Genomic DNA, 18,187 nt, shown 5'->3' on the forward strand with positions numbered 1-18,187 from the left:
CACTGTCATCTGCTTCCTTCTCTTTCTCTTGCTTCCTTTTGTATAACAGCTTGCTTTGCCAGGTTGCTCAATTGCACAAGAGCTACAGAGCAAAGCTGCTTTTCCCTTCATTGGCTGACCAGCACATGAAGCAACTTATGTACAAAACTTACAATTCCCAGCCATGCCCAGCCATTTCATGTTTTCCTCTGGGTCACAGGCTCAAAGCATTGACCATTAGATTTCTGTAATGAATGTCAATAAATCATAAGCAGGTTTGCAACTTACAGATTTATACCTGAAGAGCATACTCAGGATTGCTACAGCACAGACTTCGTCTCCAGATTTTGATGCAATAATTCAGTGCAAGAGGTGTCAGTTATCAGGGACTGTTAGATAAACAAAGTACTGCAAGAGTATTAATCTTTTAAGCATCTTTTAAAGTTTTTTTTTTAAAAAAAAACCTTTGTGTTTTTCTGTGTCCTTTAATAAGTTTATATCTTCGCTACCTGGCATTAGAGTTTATGACACAAATGGGCTGGCCCGACAAGGTCTCATTTATGTCAGATCCAGCCCTCATAACAAATGAGTTTGACACCCCTGCTATAAATACTAGAGGTGTGTGTTAGGTATATACTGAGCCAAAAAAATACCTTATGGGTATTTTGGGGAGGGTGTATTCAGCCAAATACAGATCAGAGATACAAATCGGATAGTCCTGCTGGGTGCAGCTTGAAGACATTTAAAGAAACCATAGTCCCTTTAAGTGCCTTTTGAGTTCGCTCATAGCAACAACTCCCCGAGTGAACTTAGAAGAGGTTTAAACTTTAAATGCTTGCTCCGTTCAGTTGCAGAGTCACACCACTGCCATGGTACGACTCAGCAAGTCAACTGAGTAAGCATTTAAAGTTTAAATCCCTTCTCTATTATACCCTGTGGGGAAGGTTTTCATAGTTCTCATATAATGGAGCCAAATAAAGTCAGCAATCCCAAGTATTTCCTGAATACTGGGAAATAACCATTTTTTTTTTGCACACCCCAATAGATACATGTTGATTAGTGGTCTGTTAAAAAAAAGTCAGTGTCTAATAACTCACATGGAGTCTTGCATAAAACAAAAACTTTACTATTATCCTTTGCACTAATCTCACTAACCTCCAGTGCTGCTGGCCAGCAATGAAAATTCTACTGCCGGTGATATTTCCCTTCTGACCAGTCTTCATGAGTTTCTTTTTCTTCCAGGATTATAATGGTCCCAGGTCTGCACAGTCTGTTCACTTTCTCTTGGCTGTTTTCAGAGAGTTCACATCTCAGTATGGCTGTAGAGATTCGAACCTTCACCCTACCCAGAAGGTAAGATAGCTTGTTCTGCTGCCGGACGGTTGTCTAGTGTACAAGAAGCAAGACAATAGAAGTGAAACTGGGAGAGGACTCTCAGCAAAGATTGATTGTAATTTTCCTACACAGAAGGAAATATTTTCACTTGACAGCTTTTATTTTGAAATCCATCGAAAGGCCCTGTTTCATTTATTATTAAATATTAATTGACCCCCTTCTGCATTTCTAATATTTGGGCATACAGAGAATGAAATTAATCTGGCTAAAAATAATATCTTGCTTTGCATAACATAATGTTTCTTCTTATTTCAGCAATGTCTCGCTCTTAAAGAGATGATGCAGAATTCCAAAGTACTTCCTTCTCTAGAACTTAGGACATTTGCAGAATCCCTTGTGGATAACAGTATCCCATCACTGACAGTGAATCCGCTGGATTTTAGCCACAATAGAATAGTAATTGAACTGGTTGTTCATACTGGAGCAATTTTGCTGTGTGGCCAAAATCGAGTCCTTGAGCCTCTAAGAAATCTGGCATTTTCTCCCCACACAATGCAGGTAAGGGAAAATATGCCCATCCCTCAGTTCCTTAAATCATTTCTGTGTTAATTGTATTAATTGTCTTGCACTTTGAAGTAACTGGAGGTACATCTTAGTCCTTAATATTTGCTTCAGTTTGGTTTCTTGAGAAAAATGGGTCAACTGTATCTGGGGATTATCAAAGCAGATGAGTCTCCTATAAGAAAAATGTAACTGTATGATACTTCAGTATTGCTTTGATGAGGAATATTTCTTTCTCTACAGCATGCTTTTCTGCCAACAATGCCAGAAGACTTGCTGGCTCAGGCTGTGAGGTGGGAAGCAACGGCAGGGCTTTACTGGTATAGTAAGTATTCAGCCTAATCTCCTGAGCTAGGTAGGCATGATGGAATCAAATAGGAAAATACTTGCATATGAATGAAGATTCCCTCACAGGATCCAATCCAAGCATTTAACAGAACCAAGACTTTTCAGATGCAGAACTCAGTTTATATGCATTTCTTAGGAATATCACAGCATATCCTATTTATCCAAATTGGTGGTTTTTTAAATGCCATTTGATCCTGCCTTTCCTGTGAGAAGCTCAGGCCAGCGTGGTTCTCCCCTACTCATTTTATCCTTACAGCAACCTTGTGAGATATGTTGGACTGAGAGAGTGACTATCGTGAGGTCACTCAGAGAGTTTCATAAGAAGCAGGGATTTGAACCGGCATCTTACTGTCTAATCCAGCATTTTAACCACCATTCCACTCTGGTGCTGCAGTGTGAGAGAACCTCTTTACCAGCTGATACAGTGACTAACCAAATGGCAGTCAGTGTCAAATTCCTACTCAGATGCATGGCTAAATAGGGATTTAAATCTAACTCTTTCTGACTTAAATTCAATAGTCCAGGGTTGATCATATATATCCCTATTTTACCACTCCACTAAGCAAAGTTTGACGCTTTCCTCCACCCTAAGGACCCTTCTGCCAGTTTGTCTCTTCTGCTGGAGGAAGACCCACTTAAATAGAAGTAAGACATCTTTAGAGGGTGGTTGGATTCACCCCTCTGTCTGCTATGTGACAATGGATATTGGGGGAAGGATGAGGGTTCTATTTTTGGGTATAGTTTAGATATGTTATCTGACCTGCTTGCAGTGCTATTATACTAATTTATTGTTCTTTTTAACCAGCTTGTCCAAATGGTCACCCCTGCACTATTGGAGAGGTAAGAGCCTGCACTGATGGTGTCTTTAGTACATTTCTTTTGAAATGGTCTCTTTCCTGTTTTGCATACACCTTCACTACCCCTCTATGCTACATCTTATGCAAGACTGCATTGCAGACAAGCATTGCCTTGGTTCTCTGCAACTGCATAATGACTTGAAAAGCATGAGGAGATATCCTGTGCCATTTGGTTTTCAGGCTGAGCAGAAACAAGTTGGAATATTTCTTTTATGTTTGGTTGTAATTTTGACATTCTGTTCTCCTTTCAGTGTGGTCACCCCATGCAACTTGGAAACTGTGTTGACTGTGGTGCTCAGATAGGAGGCACCAACCACAGGGCAGTTCCAAACTTCCTTCATGCTCAGTATGTCTTTTTTTTTAACATTAAACTCTTGAAATGCTGAACAGTACTATATCTCTCTTCTGGAGATCTCAAACATTTGCAAGATGAAATGCAAGCAGATGTAACAATGCATTTGCTCTTGGCTACAGTGTTTCTAGGTTGTAACGGGAAGACGCTAATCACTTGCTTCTGTATTGGTCACCTGCTTACCTGTGTTCGTTCTTCTGGGATAGGCTGTGCTTTCACATTCTATGTGCTGGGGCCTCTTTGGTCAAAGCAAATAAGAATTTTAGTTTCTTTGCAATACATAAACCCTGTTTGTGAGATTTTTTTTCCTTTTGAAACCTTAGATTAACTATTCTGTGTCTTTTGATGGTCAGACTTCTGCCTAACAATGCCTAGGATTTTAAAATTAGAAAAAAAATACCCTCTCATTTTGTATCTATTATGCACATTCACTATTCATTTTTATCCAGAGTTGGAGCAGACAGAACACAAACTGGCCATGTGCTTGGAAATCCTGGCAACCGAGAAGCTGTGGTAGCATCTGAGAGGGAGATGTCTCCAGCTGCCTTGATTCTGATTCGCTTGCTCACTCACTTGGCATTGCTTCTGGGTGCCACAAAAGATCCCAAGGTATATTAGGGGAAACTTCTTATTCTACATGCATTACAATGAGGGGAATACTTCTTCCAGTATTGCTGCTAACAAGTCAGTGTAGCTGGTCCATCTCATTTATATTCTTTCTGTGAGTGATGATTAGCATTTAAAAATGGCCCCTGCCCTGCATAGTGTGTCGACTGAGAGCAAGGAGCAGAGTGGCTCCTATAGTATTCTTTCCAACAAACTGCTGCTCTGCTGGACACACTGTTGCTGTTTCAGGACTGCTTTAAAGCAACTAGGCAATTAAGTAAAGTCCATTGGAAACCATCCTGCACGTCTCCTGGAGGAATCAAGCAGCTTGCTCTTTCCCAGGTCTCCAAGCAAGGCTTGGCTCCCCTGCACCTTGCATGCCCAGGGAAGAGTGAGCTGCAAGATGTTTATAGGGGAGGGAGGGAAGGCCTTCGTTTTATACAAATTGCCTTTGGCAGTATGACAAGAGGGTTCTCATGTAGTTCTCCTGGAGTCATTCTTTGTGCACGATGCATGATTGAGACCCAAACACGTAAATCCATTTTTTTTAAAAAAATGTTGTACTTGCAAAAATATTTCTGATAAGTTTCTAATAACTTTACAAATAAAGGGCGATTGAAGTCCAGAACTGAGGGAGAAGCAAGACTGCAAACATGTTTTCATGAATTGTTGAGACTTCCTAGAAATTGGATCTTTGTCTTCAGTATTATCAGATTACAGTGAATGCTGGTGAGGACAATCATTAGTACAGTTCCAGCTTCCCTAAGATTTTCACTCATTCTTAAGTGTGGGTAGATGAAGGATAGGTTCATGGACTTGTCTAAAAACCTATTGTCTGATTTTAAGCTTTATGACAGAATGGTGTTTGGTCACTCTGAATCTTCTTGTTCAAGTCCTTACTGCAGATCATAAAGCCGCAGGTTCAAGATCCAGTGGGTTTTCTCCTGCAGCATATTCACAAGGATTTGGAGCAATTGATGAATACTCTTGGGAAGAGCACCGATGAAACCACAAATGTTGCCCATCTCATTTTGTGTAGCTTTTTCAAGGAAGCCCGTCAGCACCCAGACCAGTGTAAGTCGACCAGTTGTGAAGGATTTAGGTGCACAAAAAACAAGTCGGCATTTTTCAGATTTGGGTATACCCCAATATTGGTATGATATTAGGATTTGGGAAATAATCAATATTGTCAAATGTATTCAGCTCCATACCTTCCCTCCTCAAGTGGCATGCCTCAATAAGTGGCTGAGGCCTGTGGACTCAGAGAGGGCATCCTTTGCTTTCTGTGGTTACTCCACAAGGCACTAATCTTGCAAGGTGAGAGGTGCTGTGGCCGTTTGGCCAACAGTTCTGTGCGAGGGGGAGGCTAATTTCCCTACACCGCAGTTGTGCCAGAAAGCACACCCAGCAGTTGTGCCAGAAAACACACCTATATGTCTCTCACAGGCAGAGAAAGTGGTGCCCTGGCAAAGTATTCTGCTGACAGCCTGGTACCAGGTTGCCAGATCCCTGCCCTCCCCCACTCCTGGCACTGTAGGCAGCCTTCATAGGAAGTATTTTTGGGGAGTATGCTTCATTGCATCATGTGGGGCATACTGCTGAGTAGACCAGCCTTAGGCTACCCTTATATGCACAGATCGCTACCCCAGCTGAGAGAGTCTGCAGTGTTGGGGCAACACCAGGTTTGGTGCAAGGGGGCAGAGAGAGGCAATTGCAGACTCCTGGCTGGAGGCTGCTGGCTCTCCACTCCCTGCTCACCTGTCAGAGATCCTAGGTCACCCCTTGTGTCTCCAGAAAGGAGAATACCTGTAAGGATTCTGAACTGAGATGTTAGTATTTGCTTTCTTGCTTGGTTGTTTGTGCTAAGTACCCTTTTTGTACATTCCTAGCACCAAGGCATAATGCTGCATGCTCTGAGTGTACACAGCTGACGCCTTGTAAAGAAGGTTGCCACTTTAGGATCTCACTCAGGTAGTGTTCTTAGTCCTGGCTGTGAGCTGTTTACTGACGAAGAAGGGACTCCCCATTCAATAAACAAACAGGTTTCCTTTATTTAATAGTTCCAAGGACCAAACGGGGGAGAGATGAGAAGCCAAAATAACAGCCATTAGTCAGTATAGATAAAGCCCGAAACGACACAGCAGTTACCACAGCAACAGTCCAAGCCGTCAAATGAATTCCTCATACAGGCTTCTGAGGAGACCATTTCCCATTAAGAGTAATCAAGTTGGGACGAATTCTAAGAGTCTCACAGCTGCTGGCTGCTGCAAAAATCATCCTCTCAACTCTGCTTTCTCTGGCTCCGACTAACTTGCTACCTCAAGCCTGCCTATTAAGCCATCTAAGCCTTAATTTGCTACAGCTGTTTTCCCCCATACTGCTACTCAGCAAAGTCCTACCCAAGATCCAAACGGAGGGCACCAAGTATATCCTTACCACTCATTTTTGACCAACACAGGCAAAAGTAAAGATTCAAGCTAACTTGACCCATTGCATGGCCAAAAGGAAAAGGAGGAAATCATAGAAGACTTGCATGTTGCTGTCACAACCCAGAAATCATACACAATAACATTCTTTATCCTTTACAGGCCTGAGAGAATCCTGGCTGAGGTCTATGTAGTGCTGGGGAGGGGAGCTGTGATTGGGCATGGAAGGGGTGCTGGCTTCTGGGAAAGGGTGTGATTGGCTGCAGGCTGTAGTTGGCATCCTAAGCTACATGGGGGTGGGAAAGGTGCTTGGACTTTCTCTTTTCATAGGTACCTATGGGCTATGCCATTGTTTTTGCTGGGAAACCTCTTGATGGGGAGTATTCCCAGGGTCGCGGAGGCCAGAGGAGCAAAAAAACCCCCTCCAGGCATGCCCCTCCACTATGCTAGTGGTAGATATACCTGCAGGCAGGCATAGCAGGTGAGTTCATGATGCACCCATAATAATGCACAGTTAGATCGCTGAACACATCTTGGTCCACTTCTCAGGATTGCTCTGAGTGTCATGGAATTGCTAAGTGCTGGGTGTGTCTTCTGACAGCAGCGGCTGCTTCCACCATTGGCTCTTCTGAAATTACTGTATGCTTGGGAGATGGGTGGGAATTAGCAAGCCTGTTTATTCTGATAAATATTCTTTTGCAGGGTCAGCACACTTTGATGGTCAGCTTTCTAAGAAAGAACACAGAAACAATTGGGAAAGAGTTGCAAAGTCCATTATTGTTCCTGAGCTAGAGGTAAAAAGATGCATGTGCCTCCTAAATAGTGTTTTGAGTAGCTCATGACTCAATATGCTTTGTAAGCTAAGTTAACATTCACGAAGTGCTGCTTGCCCTGATTAAAGTTAAAATATTATGTGGTTCTGCCAGGCAATGTGCATTCTTGTGTATTCTTTCTTACGCATTCTTAAGTGAGCGTGAAGACTATAGTAGGACTTGCTTCTGAAACAAATGTGCATAGGGATTGGACTGTGAATGGTGTTTATGCATGGCCTTTTGAGAGTGTTAAAGGCACTCACAAAAGGCACACAGGAGGATACTCCTGTCAACTCTTTTGGATAGGCTATCCTTGGTTTTTGATAGGTTGGAGGGCCATCACTTCCAACAGTTCGGTGTTATCCATTATACAGTCTGCGAACAGAGTGGAGTTTTGGAAAAAAGCCCCCCTCCCCGACAGTCTTCTGCTTGGGAACCATGCCCGAACTTGTCCCCAATCTGGCTGCCTCTTAGGTTAAAGGGACAGCACAGAGGTTGCCCAATAATGACTTCTGGTTTCTATTTCAAATTCTTCCTGGTCTCTAAAAAGGACAGTGACTGTAGACTTACCTTAGACCTTAGGGTTTTAAACTTTTCCTCCAGGTTAAAAAGTTGTGAATGTTATTGTTCCTCTCAGTTTTGCAGTTCCTAACATTACATTGTTGACTGATTGTTCTGGATTTACAGGATGCTTACTTTCACATAGCAGTCCACTCTGATTATTACAAATACTTACACTTCAGACGCAGTGAGGTCTTTTATCAGTATATGATGTTACCCTTTGGGTTGTCCACAGCACTGAGTTGTTTACGAAGTGTTTGGCAGAGATGGCTGCTTACGTTAGTTCCAAGGGATGTTCCATGTACCTCAGTTGCTTGGTTGATCATATGACCCTTTACAGACTCATGTAAAGTTCGTTTTGAAAATGTTTGGGGTTGGTTGGTTGAAAATGGTTTGGGGTTGGTGGTTAACTACAAGAAATCAGTGCTAGTTCCTGCTAAACTGGCCACCTTCACCAGTGCCCTCTTTGACTCTGACAGGACATGTGCATTCCTTCCCTTGGACAGAGCCACACAAATCAAGGCTCTGAGTCACCAATTAGCAAAAAATAGATTCCACACCAGTTTGGTGTAGTGGTTAAGTGTGCGGACTCTTATCTGGGAGAACCGGGTTTGATTCCCCACTCCTCCACTTGCACCTGCTGAGATGGCCTTGGGTCAGCCATAGCCCTGGCAGAGGTTGTCCTTGAAAGGGCAGCTGCTGTGAGAGCCCTCTCAGCCCCACCCACCTCACAGGGTGTCTGTTGTGGGGGAGGAAGGTAAAGGAGATTGTGAGCCGCTCTGAGACTCTTCGGAGTGGAGGGCAGGATATAAATCCAGTATCTTCATCTACCTTACAGGGTGTCTGTTGTGGGGGAGGAAGGTAAAGGAGATTGTGAGCCGCTCTGAGACTCTTCGGAGTGGAGGGCGGGATATAAATCCAATATCTTCATCTACCTCACAGGGTGTTTGTTGTGGGGGAGGAAGGTAAAGGAGATTGTGAGCCGCTCTGAGACTCTTCGGAGTGGAGGGCGGGATATAAATCCAATATCTTCATCTACCTCACAGGGTGTCTGTTGTGGGGGAGGAAGGGAAAGGAGATTGTGAGCCGCTCTGAGACTCTTCGGAGTGGAGGGCAGGATATAAATCCAGTATCTTCTTCGTGGTCTCTGTGCATTCACACATATGGGTAATCCGCAGGATTGGCCCCGACCTCGGAGAGTTCAAAGCAATCTTGATCGTAGATCTGGCGCGCCTCCCGCTTGTCCTGGGAGGAGTCAGCTACTGCGCATGCCTGGAGAAGGGGGAGGTGCTTAGCCACTCAGTTTCTTCCTTACCGCCGACCGGATCGCACCTTCCTCGTTGATCTCCAACTTCTTCATTGCAATCTCTACAACTACCTTCTCTTCAACCTCAACTCTTCATCTTCTACTTCTACCTGGTATCGTATTAAAAAAAAAAAAAAAAAAGGCCTTTTCTTACTATCTCTTCGGGACTTTTCCCCTCCCCCCCCCCTCCCCGGGCGGATGGAAGGAAGGGACAAGATAATCTTTAAACGCTGCACCAGCTGCTCATCCAAAATCCCCTCATCCGACGGTCACTCTCTGTGCTTGTTCTGCCTTGGAGAGGCCCACCGTCCAGACTCCTGCGTGCACTGCAGCCAATTTGGCAAACAGGCCCGCAAGAACCGCGCCGCGAGACTCAGGAGCCACCTCATGGAAACCACACTCCGACCGGCCATGCCGCATGGCGGACAAAAACAACCCGCGCCATCTTCCCCACACCTCGTGGGAGAGACGCAGTCGGCAGCTTCCGTGGCACAGAGTCCCAGTAAGCCTAAGACCGGCAAGCACTCCAAGAAGTCGGACGACCCCAAGAAGCGCCGCCGTTCCGATTCCGCCCACTCGGACCCGACGGGTAGCGTGAGCTCCAAGAAGCACAAGACCCGACCTCTCGACTCGGTCTCGAACCCGACCACCAAGCCGAAGACCCCGAACCCGAGCGCCACTGCCTCCGGATCGCTGCCGAAGACTCCGACATCGAAGTCGACAGCAACACCATCAATCACTCCATTGGAAATCATCCGCATTTCATCCAAGTCACCGTCCATTCCGAATTCCCCACCAGACCAACTGCTGGATACGCACTCTACCGCATCCGTTGGGATCCTCGACCCATCTAAATTCATAGATCTCTCGCACCCTGTAGACGCCCACGCGCTCACCAGAGAACCCTCGACCCCGAGAGTCCTCCCGACCAGACCGCGGTCTCGCAGTCGCAGACGCACCAGATCCCGCAGTCGCCGGCACACCAGGTCGCGCAGTCGCCGTCACACCAGGTCTCGCAGCCGCCGCCGCACCAGGTCCCGCAGTCGCCGCCGCACCAGGTCCCGCAGCCGCCGTCGCTCCCGCAGCCACCGCAGGGGGAGACACTACTACTACTCTCCATCGAGATCCAGGTCTCCATCCCCACGGAACCGAAGACGGCACCGACGATCACCATCCTACGATCGACATTACCACAGCTACCAAGAGTCTCCTCGCGACCGAGATCGCTCACACAGACTCCATTCCGCATCGGTCGAACCGCTTCACCATGACGACCTTACGAATCTCGGCGCCGAACCGAAACTCCCGCCGCCACTCGAGTCCTTACACACGGCTCCCAAGACAACGCCCCAGCCCGACCTGCACCAGGGAACCGACGACGGATCCGAGGAGGAACTCTCCGACTCCGACCACTCTTCGGGTTCGGACCTACAATCCCCAGAATCCGACATAGCCAAGCCAGCAGACCTATCGCCGTCCGAGGGCCCGAAATCCTACCTCGACCTCGTGGCAAACATGGCAAGTTCGCTGAACCTGAAGCTCAATACGGACGCCCCCAGAGTCTCGGACGTCGTATTCGATCTGGTGCATGCGGATCTTCCATCCAGCTCATCTCTTCCCATGCTCCCCGTCCTCCTAGAAACACTCAGAGAAGCATGGGACAAACCGGCATCAGTACCGCCGACATCCAAGAAGGTCGAAGCCCTCTACAAGATACATGCACCTGAATCCAAGTTCCTATTCACTCACCCGGCTCCGAACTCGATCATCGTGCATTCGTCTTCGAAATCGAAGCAGACTAGGCACCCGGTACCACCAGAACGAGAGGGCAAGAAACTCGACACGATCGGGAGAAAGATCTACGCCCTCACTACAGCCACAACCAAAATCCTCAACTACATGGCATGCTTTTCCGCATACACCCACAACCTGACCACTTCCCTCGGCGCACTGGTACCATCCCTACCCGAGGCGTCCCAGAAGTCAGCCGCCACTACCCTGCAAGAGATCGCCAGAGTGAGCAAACAGCAAATCAACACTGCACGGCACGCTGCACAGTGTTCTTCCAAAACCTTGGCCTCAGCCATAGCACTCCGTAGACACGCGTGGCTCAGATCCTCCTCCCTCCAACCAGACATCAAATACAAGGTGGAAGACCTGCCCTTTGATGGCCTCGGCCTGTTCAGCTCATCTACAGATGACATCCTCACGTCAGTAGACGATGGCAGGAAGAGGGCGAAACGTCTGGGAGTTTCCCAACCTCTGACACAATCCAACCGACAAAGGAACTGGAGGTCCAGCCAATACAAAGGGGCCAGATCCCCACGACAACAGGATTCATGGAAGCGCAAACCACCACAGTCCAAGCCTTCCTTTCAGCACAGACGCCAAACAACCAAGAAACCTCCAACCACATCCAAACCATCTCTCTGACCTCCCTGCCCCGAGCCGTCCAGTCCCCCTTCATCAGCCAAACCCATCAACACGACTACAACCGTTCTACACTGCCTGGAGGACCATAACATCAGACGCCTGGGTCCTCACCATCATTCAAAGAGGCTACCTGATAGAGTTTACATCCACTCCAAGGCACCACCGATTCCTCACCACACCCCCGTCCGCACCCCTGCAGACAGAAATTGCGTCTCTGCTGGACAAGGGCGCGATAGAACCAGTCCCACCCCAATACCATCGCACCGGCTTCTACTCCCGGTACTTCCTGGTACCAAAAAGGGACGGAGGACTCCGACCCATCCTCGACCTCCGCAAACTCAACCTACACATAATCTACAAGAAATTCCGTATGGTCACGCTTCAGGCAATCCTTCCGCTCATCCCAGAACGAGCATGGATGGCGTCCATAGACCTCCAGGATGCCTACTTCCACATAACAATCAATCATCATCACAGAAGATTCCTAAGGTTCGCCGTAGGGAGGCAGCACTTCCAGTTCTGCTCCCTCCCCTTCGGCCTCTCCACAGCACCAAGGGTCTTCACCAAGTGCATGGCAGTAGTAGCAGCCACATTACGCCAGCAACAGATATCAATCTTCCCGTACATAGACGACTGGCTGATCGTCGCCCATTCCAGGGAGCAACTACAACTGGACGTCTCGACCACCCTCTCCACCCTGGCCACCCTAGGCCTCCGAGTCAACCTCTCAAAATCCAAACTAATCCCTACCCAGAGGATTCAGTTCATAGGGGCGGACATCTCCACGCTCTCGCAAACGGCTTCCCTACCTCAGGACAGAGCACTCGCCATACTGTCAATGGCCAACACTATCATCGCCCAGCGCTCCCAAACAGCGCTCACCTTCCAAAGAATGCTAGGCCTCATGGCAGCAACCACAGCAGTTCTGCGGTTTGCGAAGCTGCACATGCGCCCCCTTCAAATGTGGTTCGTAAGGACTTTTCGCCCCCACACACAACATCAATCCACACTACTCACCCTCCCACCGCACATTGTGCCATCCCTCAAATGGTGGACCAAGCAACATCACCTCTTCAAGGGCATGCCATTCAAACAGACACCGCCCTCGGTGATCGTAACCACAGATGCATCCAAGTGGGGATGGGGAGCCCACTTAGAGGACCTCACGGTGCAGGGCCAATGGACAGACTACGAACGCTCTCTCCACATAAATTGCCTGGAGCTCATCGCAGTGCACAAGGCCCTGCGGTCTTTCCTCCCGTCGCTAAAGAACCAGCACGTCCAGGTCACCTCCGACAACATCGCCACAGTCTTTTACATCAACAGGCAGGGCGGCACCGCCTCCGCCAGACTCTGCAGGAGAGCCCTCGCACTGTGGCATTGGAGCATAAGCCAGGGCATCTTCCTCACGGCCGTGCACCTACCAGGGACCGACAACACCCAGGCAGACGCCCTGAGTCGCCACTCGACCAACAACCACGAGTGGTCCATCAACAGTCGATACATCCGACAGATCTTCAACGTCTTCGGACAACCGAAGATAGATGTATTTGCTTCACCATCAAATGCCCAATGCACCCGCTTCTACATGAGAGGTCCCCCATCCCACCTCTCCAGGGGGGATGCCTTCCTACAAACTTGGAACGGAACACTGCACTACCTCTTTCCCCCCATCCCACTTATCACCAGAGTTCTACAGAAGATTCAGGTAGACCACACAAACTGCATCCTCATAACTCCATGGTGGCCGCGCCAACCCTGGTTTACGACCGTGCTGCTCCTGTCCAACAATACCTTCGTCCAGCTCCCTCAAACACGGGATCTCCTCTCCCAACAGGACGGCAGGGTCCTTCACCACAACCCGGCGTCACTCAAGCTAACAGCCTGGAGAATCAATTTCTAGATTTCCCCCCAGAGGTCCGTCACGTCCTAGTGAATTCCAGAAAACCATCTACTAGGAAATCCTATCTACTTAAGTGGAAACGCTTCTCACACTATGCCTCACAACACAACTTCGACCCCAACTATGCCACCATACCTCAGGTACTAACTTACACCTTAACGCTCTCTAGAGCGGGTCTGTCGTATTCCTCCCTGAAGGTACATCTGGCAGCCATCTCTGCTTTCCACCCCCGCATCGATGGCACAACGGTTTTTTCTCACCATGCGACTAGAGCCTTCCTCAAGGGCATCATTCGCCTTCACCCACCAATCAAACAAGTTCTACCCACCTGGAGCCTATCTCTAGTCCTGAGCCAACTCATGAAACCGCCCTTCGAACCCATGGCTTCCATTCCACTGCACCTGCTGTCATGGAAGACGGCATTACTTACGGCCCTCACCACAGGTAAGAGGGCCAGTGACATCTGCGCATTCAGAGCAGACCCACCGTATACGACATTTCATAACAGTACGGTGGTCCTCCGACCTGACCCGACCTTTCTTCCCAAGGTCGTCTCTCCCTTCCATCTGGGAAGACAGTCCATTATACCAGCCTTCTTCCAGCACCCCGCGGACGCGGGACAAAGGGCACTCCACAACTTGGATGCACGGAGAGCCCTAGCCTTCTACATAGATAGAACCCGCCAAATCCGTAAAGACCCCAGACTCTTTATCACTTACGCTACCCATAATCAGGGCAGCAGAATATCTACCCAGAGACTCTCCAAATGGATTGTTGCTGCCATCGAACTCTGCTACCAGCTGGCAAAACAACCAATCCCTCAACATATACGAGCCCACTCAACCAGAGCCGTGGCCACCTCGTCCGCCTTCATGAAAGGCATACCTATAGAGGACATCTGCGCCGCAGCCGTCTGGTCCTCTACATCTACCTTCGCCTCGCACTACGCCCTCGACGTTCGTGCCCGGCGAGACGCCTCCTTCGGACAAGCGGTGCTACGATCGATCTTCGACTAACCACCGTGAGTAACACTATCATTATGTTACACTCTAATCCTACATTTTCTTACAGATCCAGCACCCACCTCCGAAGAAATGGCTCGCTAATCACCCATATGTGTGAATGCACAGAGACCACGAAGAAGATGGACAGGTTTCTTACCTGTAACTGGTGATCTTCGAGTGGTCATCTGTGCAATCACACAGACCCACCCAGCCTTCCCCGCTGCTGGAAGTTAGTTAGCACAGTTATTTCCACCTACCCGGCGGCGGGAAGAAACTGAGTGGCTAAGCACCTCCCCCTTCTCCAGGCATGCGCAGTAGCTGACTCCTCCCAGGACAAGCGGGAGGCGCGCCAGATCTACGATCAAGATTGCTTTGAACTCTCCGAGGTCGGGGCCAATCCTGCGGATTACCCATATGTGTGATTGCACAGATGACCACTCGAAGATCACCAGTTACAGGTAAGAAACCTGTCCATCTTCATCTACCTTACAGGGTGTCTGTTGTGGGGGAGGAAGGTAAAGGAGATTGTGAGCCGCTCTGAGACTCTTCGGAGTGGAGGGCGGGATATAAATCCAATATCTTCATCTACCTCACAGGGTGTTTGTTGTGGGGGAGGAAGGGAAAGGAGATTGTGAGCCGCTCTGAGACTCTTCGGAGTGGAGGGCGGGATATAAATCCAATATCTTCTTCTTCTTCTTCTGGTTCTCCAAAGACTACCTGGTCTGATGGCTTCTGCCACTGTACCTCCAGCCTGGTTAAAGAAGCTGCCATTACAAAACTGGTTCCTCAGGAAATCTTCCCCATTTGCACATTTACAGAATACTAAATTCTCTTTCCCTAGGCATATATCATCCAGCAGCTCTCTTGGTGGTCAGATGAGACCAGCCTTCTGGCAGGCGCACCCTTCGACCTTATTCCCCCACAGAGTGTGGCCACCACTGATACCTGCCTAAAGAAATGGGTGCTCACTGCTATCCCTACTCCACCCAAGACACTTGGTTAGCCAGGAAAAGGAAATTACACATTAATTTTTAGAGTTAAGAGCAGTACGGTATGCCCTTACCTCTTTCTCAGCTCTCACAAAAAGAAAATTGGTTCAAGTTCAAATGGACAATACAACAGTGGTGGTGTATGTAAACAGGCCGTGGGACATGGCATTGTTGGCTCCCTGCAGGGAAGCAACAGCCATTTGGGAGGCAGCGGTGTCTCAAGGAACCATGCTATGGGCCATACACACGCTGGCACTGTCAATTCAAGGGCAGATATTTTGAGCAGACAGATGTTTTTGCTCAATGGGTATGCCAACAGTGGATCTTTTTGCTACTACTCGTAATACAAAGACCCGGAATTTCTGCTCCAGGAATGGCAGTGACCACCATTCCATTAGGAATACTTTCCGTTTCAGTGGATGGGTGGCCGCTTATGTCTTTCCCCCCACACTGCTACTCAGCAAAGTCCTATCGAAGACCCAAACAGACGGCACCAAGTATATCCTTACCACTCATTTTTGGCCAACACAGACATGGTTCCATGTACTGTTGTCAATGTCCAAGGGAGCGTTCATACATCTACCCCTCAGGCCAGACCTTCTACTCAGGGCAGGGGCACCCTGTTCCACCATGAAGTTTGCAGATTGTGACTGACAGCACGGCTCTTGAACCAGCACGGTCAGATTTTTCTGAACAGGTTGTCTAACTTTCTTTCTTTCTCTTTCTTTTTCTTTCTTTCTTTCTTTCTTTCTTTCTTTCTTTCTTTCTTTCTTTCTTTCTTTCTTTCTTTCTTTCTTTCTTTTTCTTTCTCTCTCTCTCTCTCTCTCTCTCTCTCCCTCCCTCCCTCCCTCCCTCCCTCCCTCCCTTCCTTCCTTCCTTCCTTCCTTCCTTCCTTCCTTCCTTCCTTCCTTCCTTCCTTCCTTCCTTCCTTCCTTCCTTCCTTCCTTCCAAAAATATTTTTATTAAAGTAGGCAAGAGTAAACAGAACATCAGCAGTCTTATCAAAAGATTCCAAAGAGCATGAATACATGCATTGCCATATAAAATAAAATCAGATATAATAACTAAACAGTATAACATTCTTTTCTGAATGCTTCTCCACAAGACGTGTATTCAGCAAAGTTGTCCTGTTTCTCATGAGTGGGCAGCGTTTGGGGAGTTCTTGCAGTTGCCTGTTCTCTCCCCCTTATATTCAAGTATCTCCTTATTTTAAGGGATTCAGGTTTAGCGGCAATGTCTATAAAAGTCCGCGTGGCAGCCATATTTGCTTCCCATCCCCTGGTTGATGGTAGAATGGTTTTCTCCATCAAGGCTCTGGAAGGTTTCTTGCCTTGACCTGGATAGCCCAGGCAAGCCCAGTCTTGTGAGATCTCAGAAGCTAAGCAGGGCTGACCCTAGCATGCACTTGGAAGGGAGACCTTCACTGACTACCAGGGCTGGAACACAAACCAGGTGATACAAACAACCTTTCTGAAAAATGTCCTGGCCCCACTAGGGGTCGCCAGAAGTCACAAAGTTGCAATGATTTCCAGGCATGCAAGCACATGCATATATGCGCGCACACACACAAATACTTGGAAAAATGTAAAGACTCTAGAAGAGTTATTTAACTTGTTCCCTCCTAGATCACATATAGTACCTCAGTGGTTCCTGTCTGTAGCCAATGCTGTCACCCTTTGAACCACTGGCTTTGTGTGACCTACACCTCCTATCCATTAAAGTAGTCTTTCTGGTAGTAATCATGTCTGCCAGGAGAGAAGAGGAGTTAGTGCCTTTAATAAACCAACCCTCCTTTTATCAGTTTTTATGCTGAAAAGGTAGTGTTATGCCTCAGCTTACAATTTTCTCCCAAGGATGGTATCCCTACTCCGCCAGTGCAGAACATTGTGTTGCCTGTCTTTTTTTCCTTCCCCCACATCAGAGGCAGAAAGCACACTCCCATTTGTTGGATGTTAAAAGAGCTTTATTGTATTACCTAAATAGGACACCAATATTCTGTAGAACTCCACAGCTTTTTGCTTGCTATTCTGTCGCCTCCAAGGGAAAGGCTGCTACATCCCAGACCATAGCTAGATGGATAGTTGCTGTGTTTAGAGTACTATGAACAGGCCATGTTGCCCTGCCCTCTTCACATGCGAACACACTTGGCACGTTCTCAGGCAACTTTGACTGTTTTTCTTCAAGCTACTCCATTCATGGAGTCCCTTGATGCAAGGTAGCCACATGGTCGGCTACTGATGCATTGGTCAAACATTACTTTATAGACATAAATGCTAGAAGACATACCTAAATCTGTGTACTGCATTCATTGTTCGAGTGAGAGTATCATCCCACCTCCATGGCGAGTAGCTTGTTAGTCTCCCAATGTGGGGCTACACAGAAGACAGAAAATGAAATCAGTACTGTGCTTGCCTGTAACTGTTGTTCACTGAGATGTCTTCTGTACAGGCATACATTCCCTCCCTCCTGCCCTGCTGTGAGCTCTCTTATTCTCAAACACCTTACTCACAGTGGCTCAGAAGAAATGAGGGAAAGGGGAGTGACCCCCCCCCCCCCCCCGGTCTTTGGAACACAGGACTGTTGAAGGAGGGAACCAGAGTGGCTCCCCCAAAGTTCTTTCTTCCTAAGAAAATGCTGGAAAAGCCCTCCAGTGGCTGGCATGCACAAGTGCAGTCCCGATGTGTGCCTGCACAAAAGACAACTTGATGAACAACA

General features: G+C 47.7%; 1 protein-coding gene across 1 annotated transcript in view; it reads left to right on the forward strand.

The window, feature by feature from the left end:
• Positions 1–18,187, forward strand: part of LOC132581016 (E3 ubiquitin-protein ligase RNF213-like) — a 199,079-nt gene that overhangs the window by 170,489 nt on the left and 10,403 nt on the right. The window contains exons 48-55 of the mRNA XM_060252036.1: positions 1,222–1,332; positions 1,630–1,872; positions 2,119–2,200; positions 3,029–3,063; positions 3,332–3,426; positions 3,882–4,041; positions 4,932–5,112; positions 7,167–7,258. Coding sequence (XP_060108019.1) covers positions 1,222–1,332; positions 1,630–1,872; positions 2,119–2,200; positions 3,029–3,063; positions 3,332–3,426; positions 3,882–4,041; positions 4,932–5,112; positions 7,167–7,258 — 999 coding nt within the window. The remainder of the gene's footprint in view (positions 1–1,221; positions 1,333–1,629; positions 1,873–2,118; positions 2,201–3,028; positions 3,064–3,331; positions 3,427–3,881; positions 4,042–4,931; positions 5,113–7,166; positions 7,259–18,187) is intronic.

The sequence above is a fragment of the Heteronotia binoei genome, chromosome 13, assembly GCF_032191835.1.
Source record: "Heteronotia binoei isolate CCM8104 ecotype False Entrance Well chromosome 13, APGP_CSIRO_Hbin_v1, whole genome shotgun sequence".
NCBI lineage: Eukaryota > Metazoa > Chordata > Lepidosauria > Squamata > Gekkonidae > Heteronotia > Heteronotia binoei.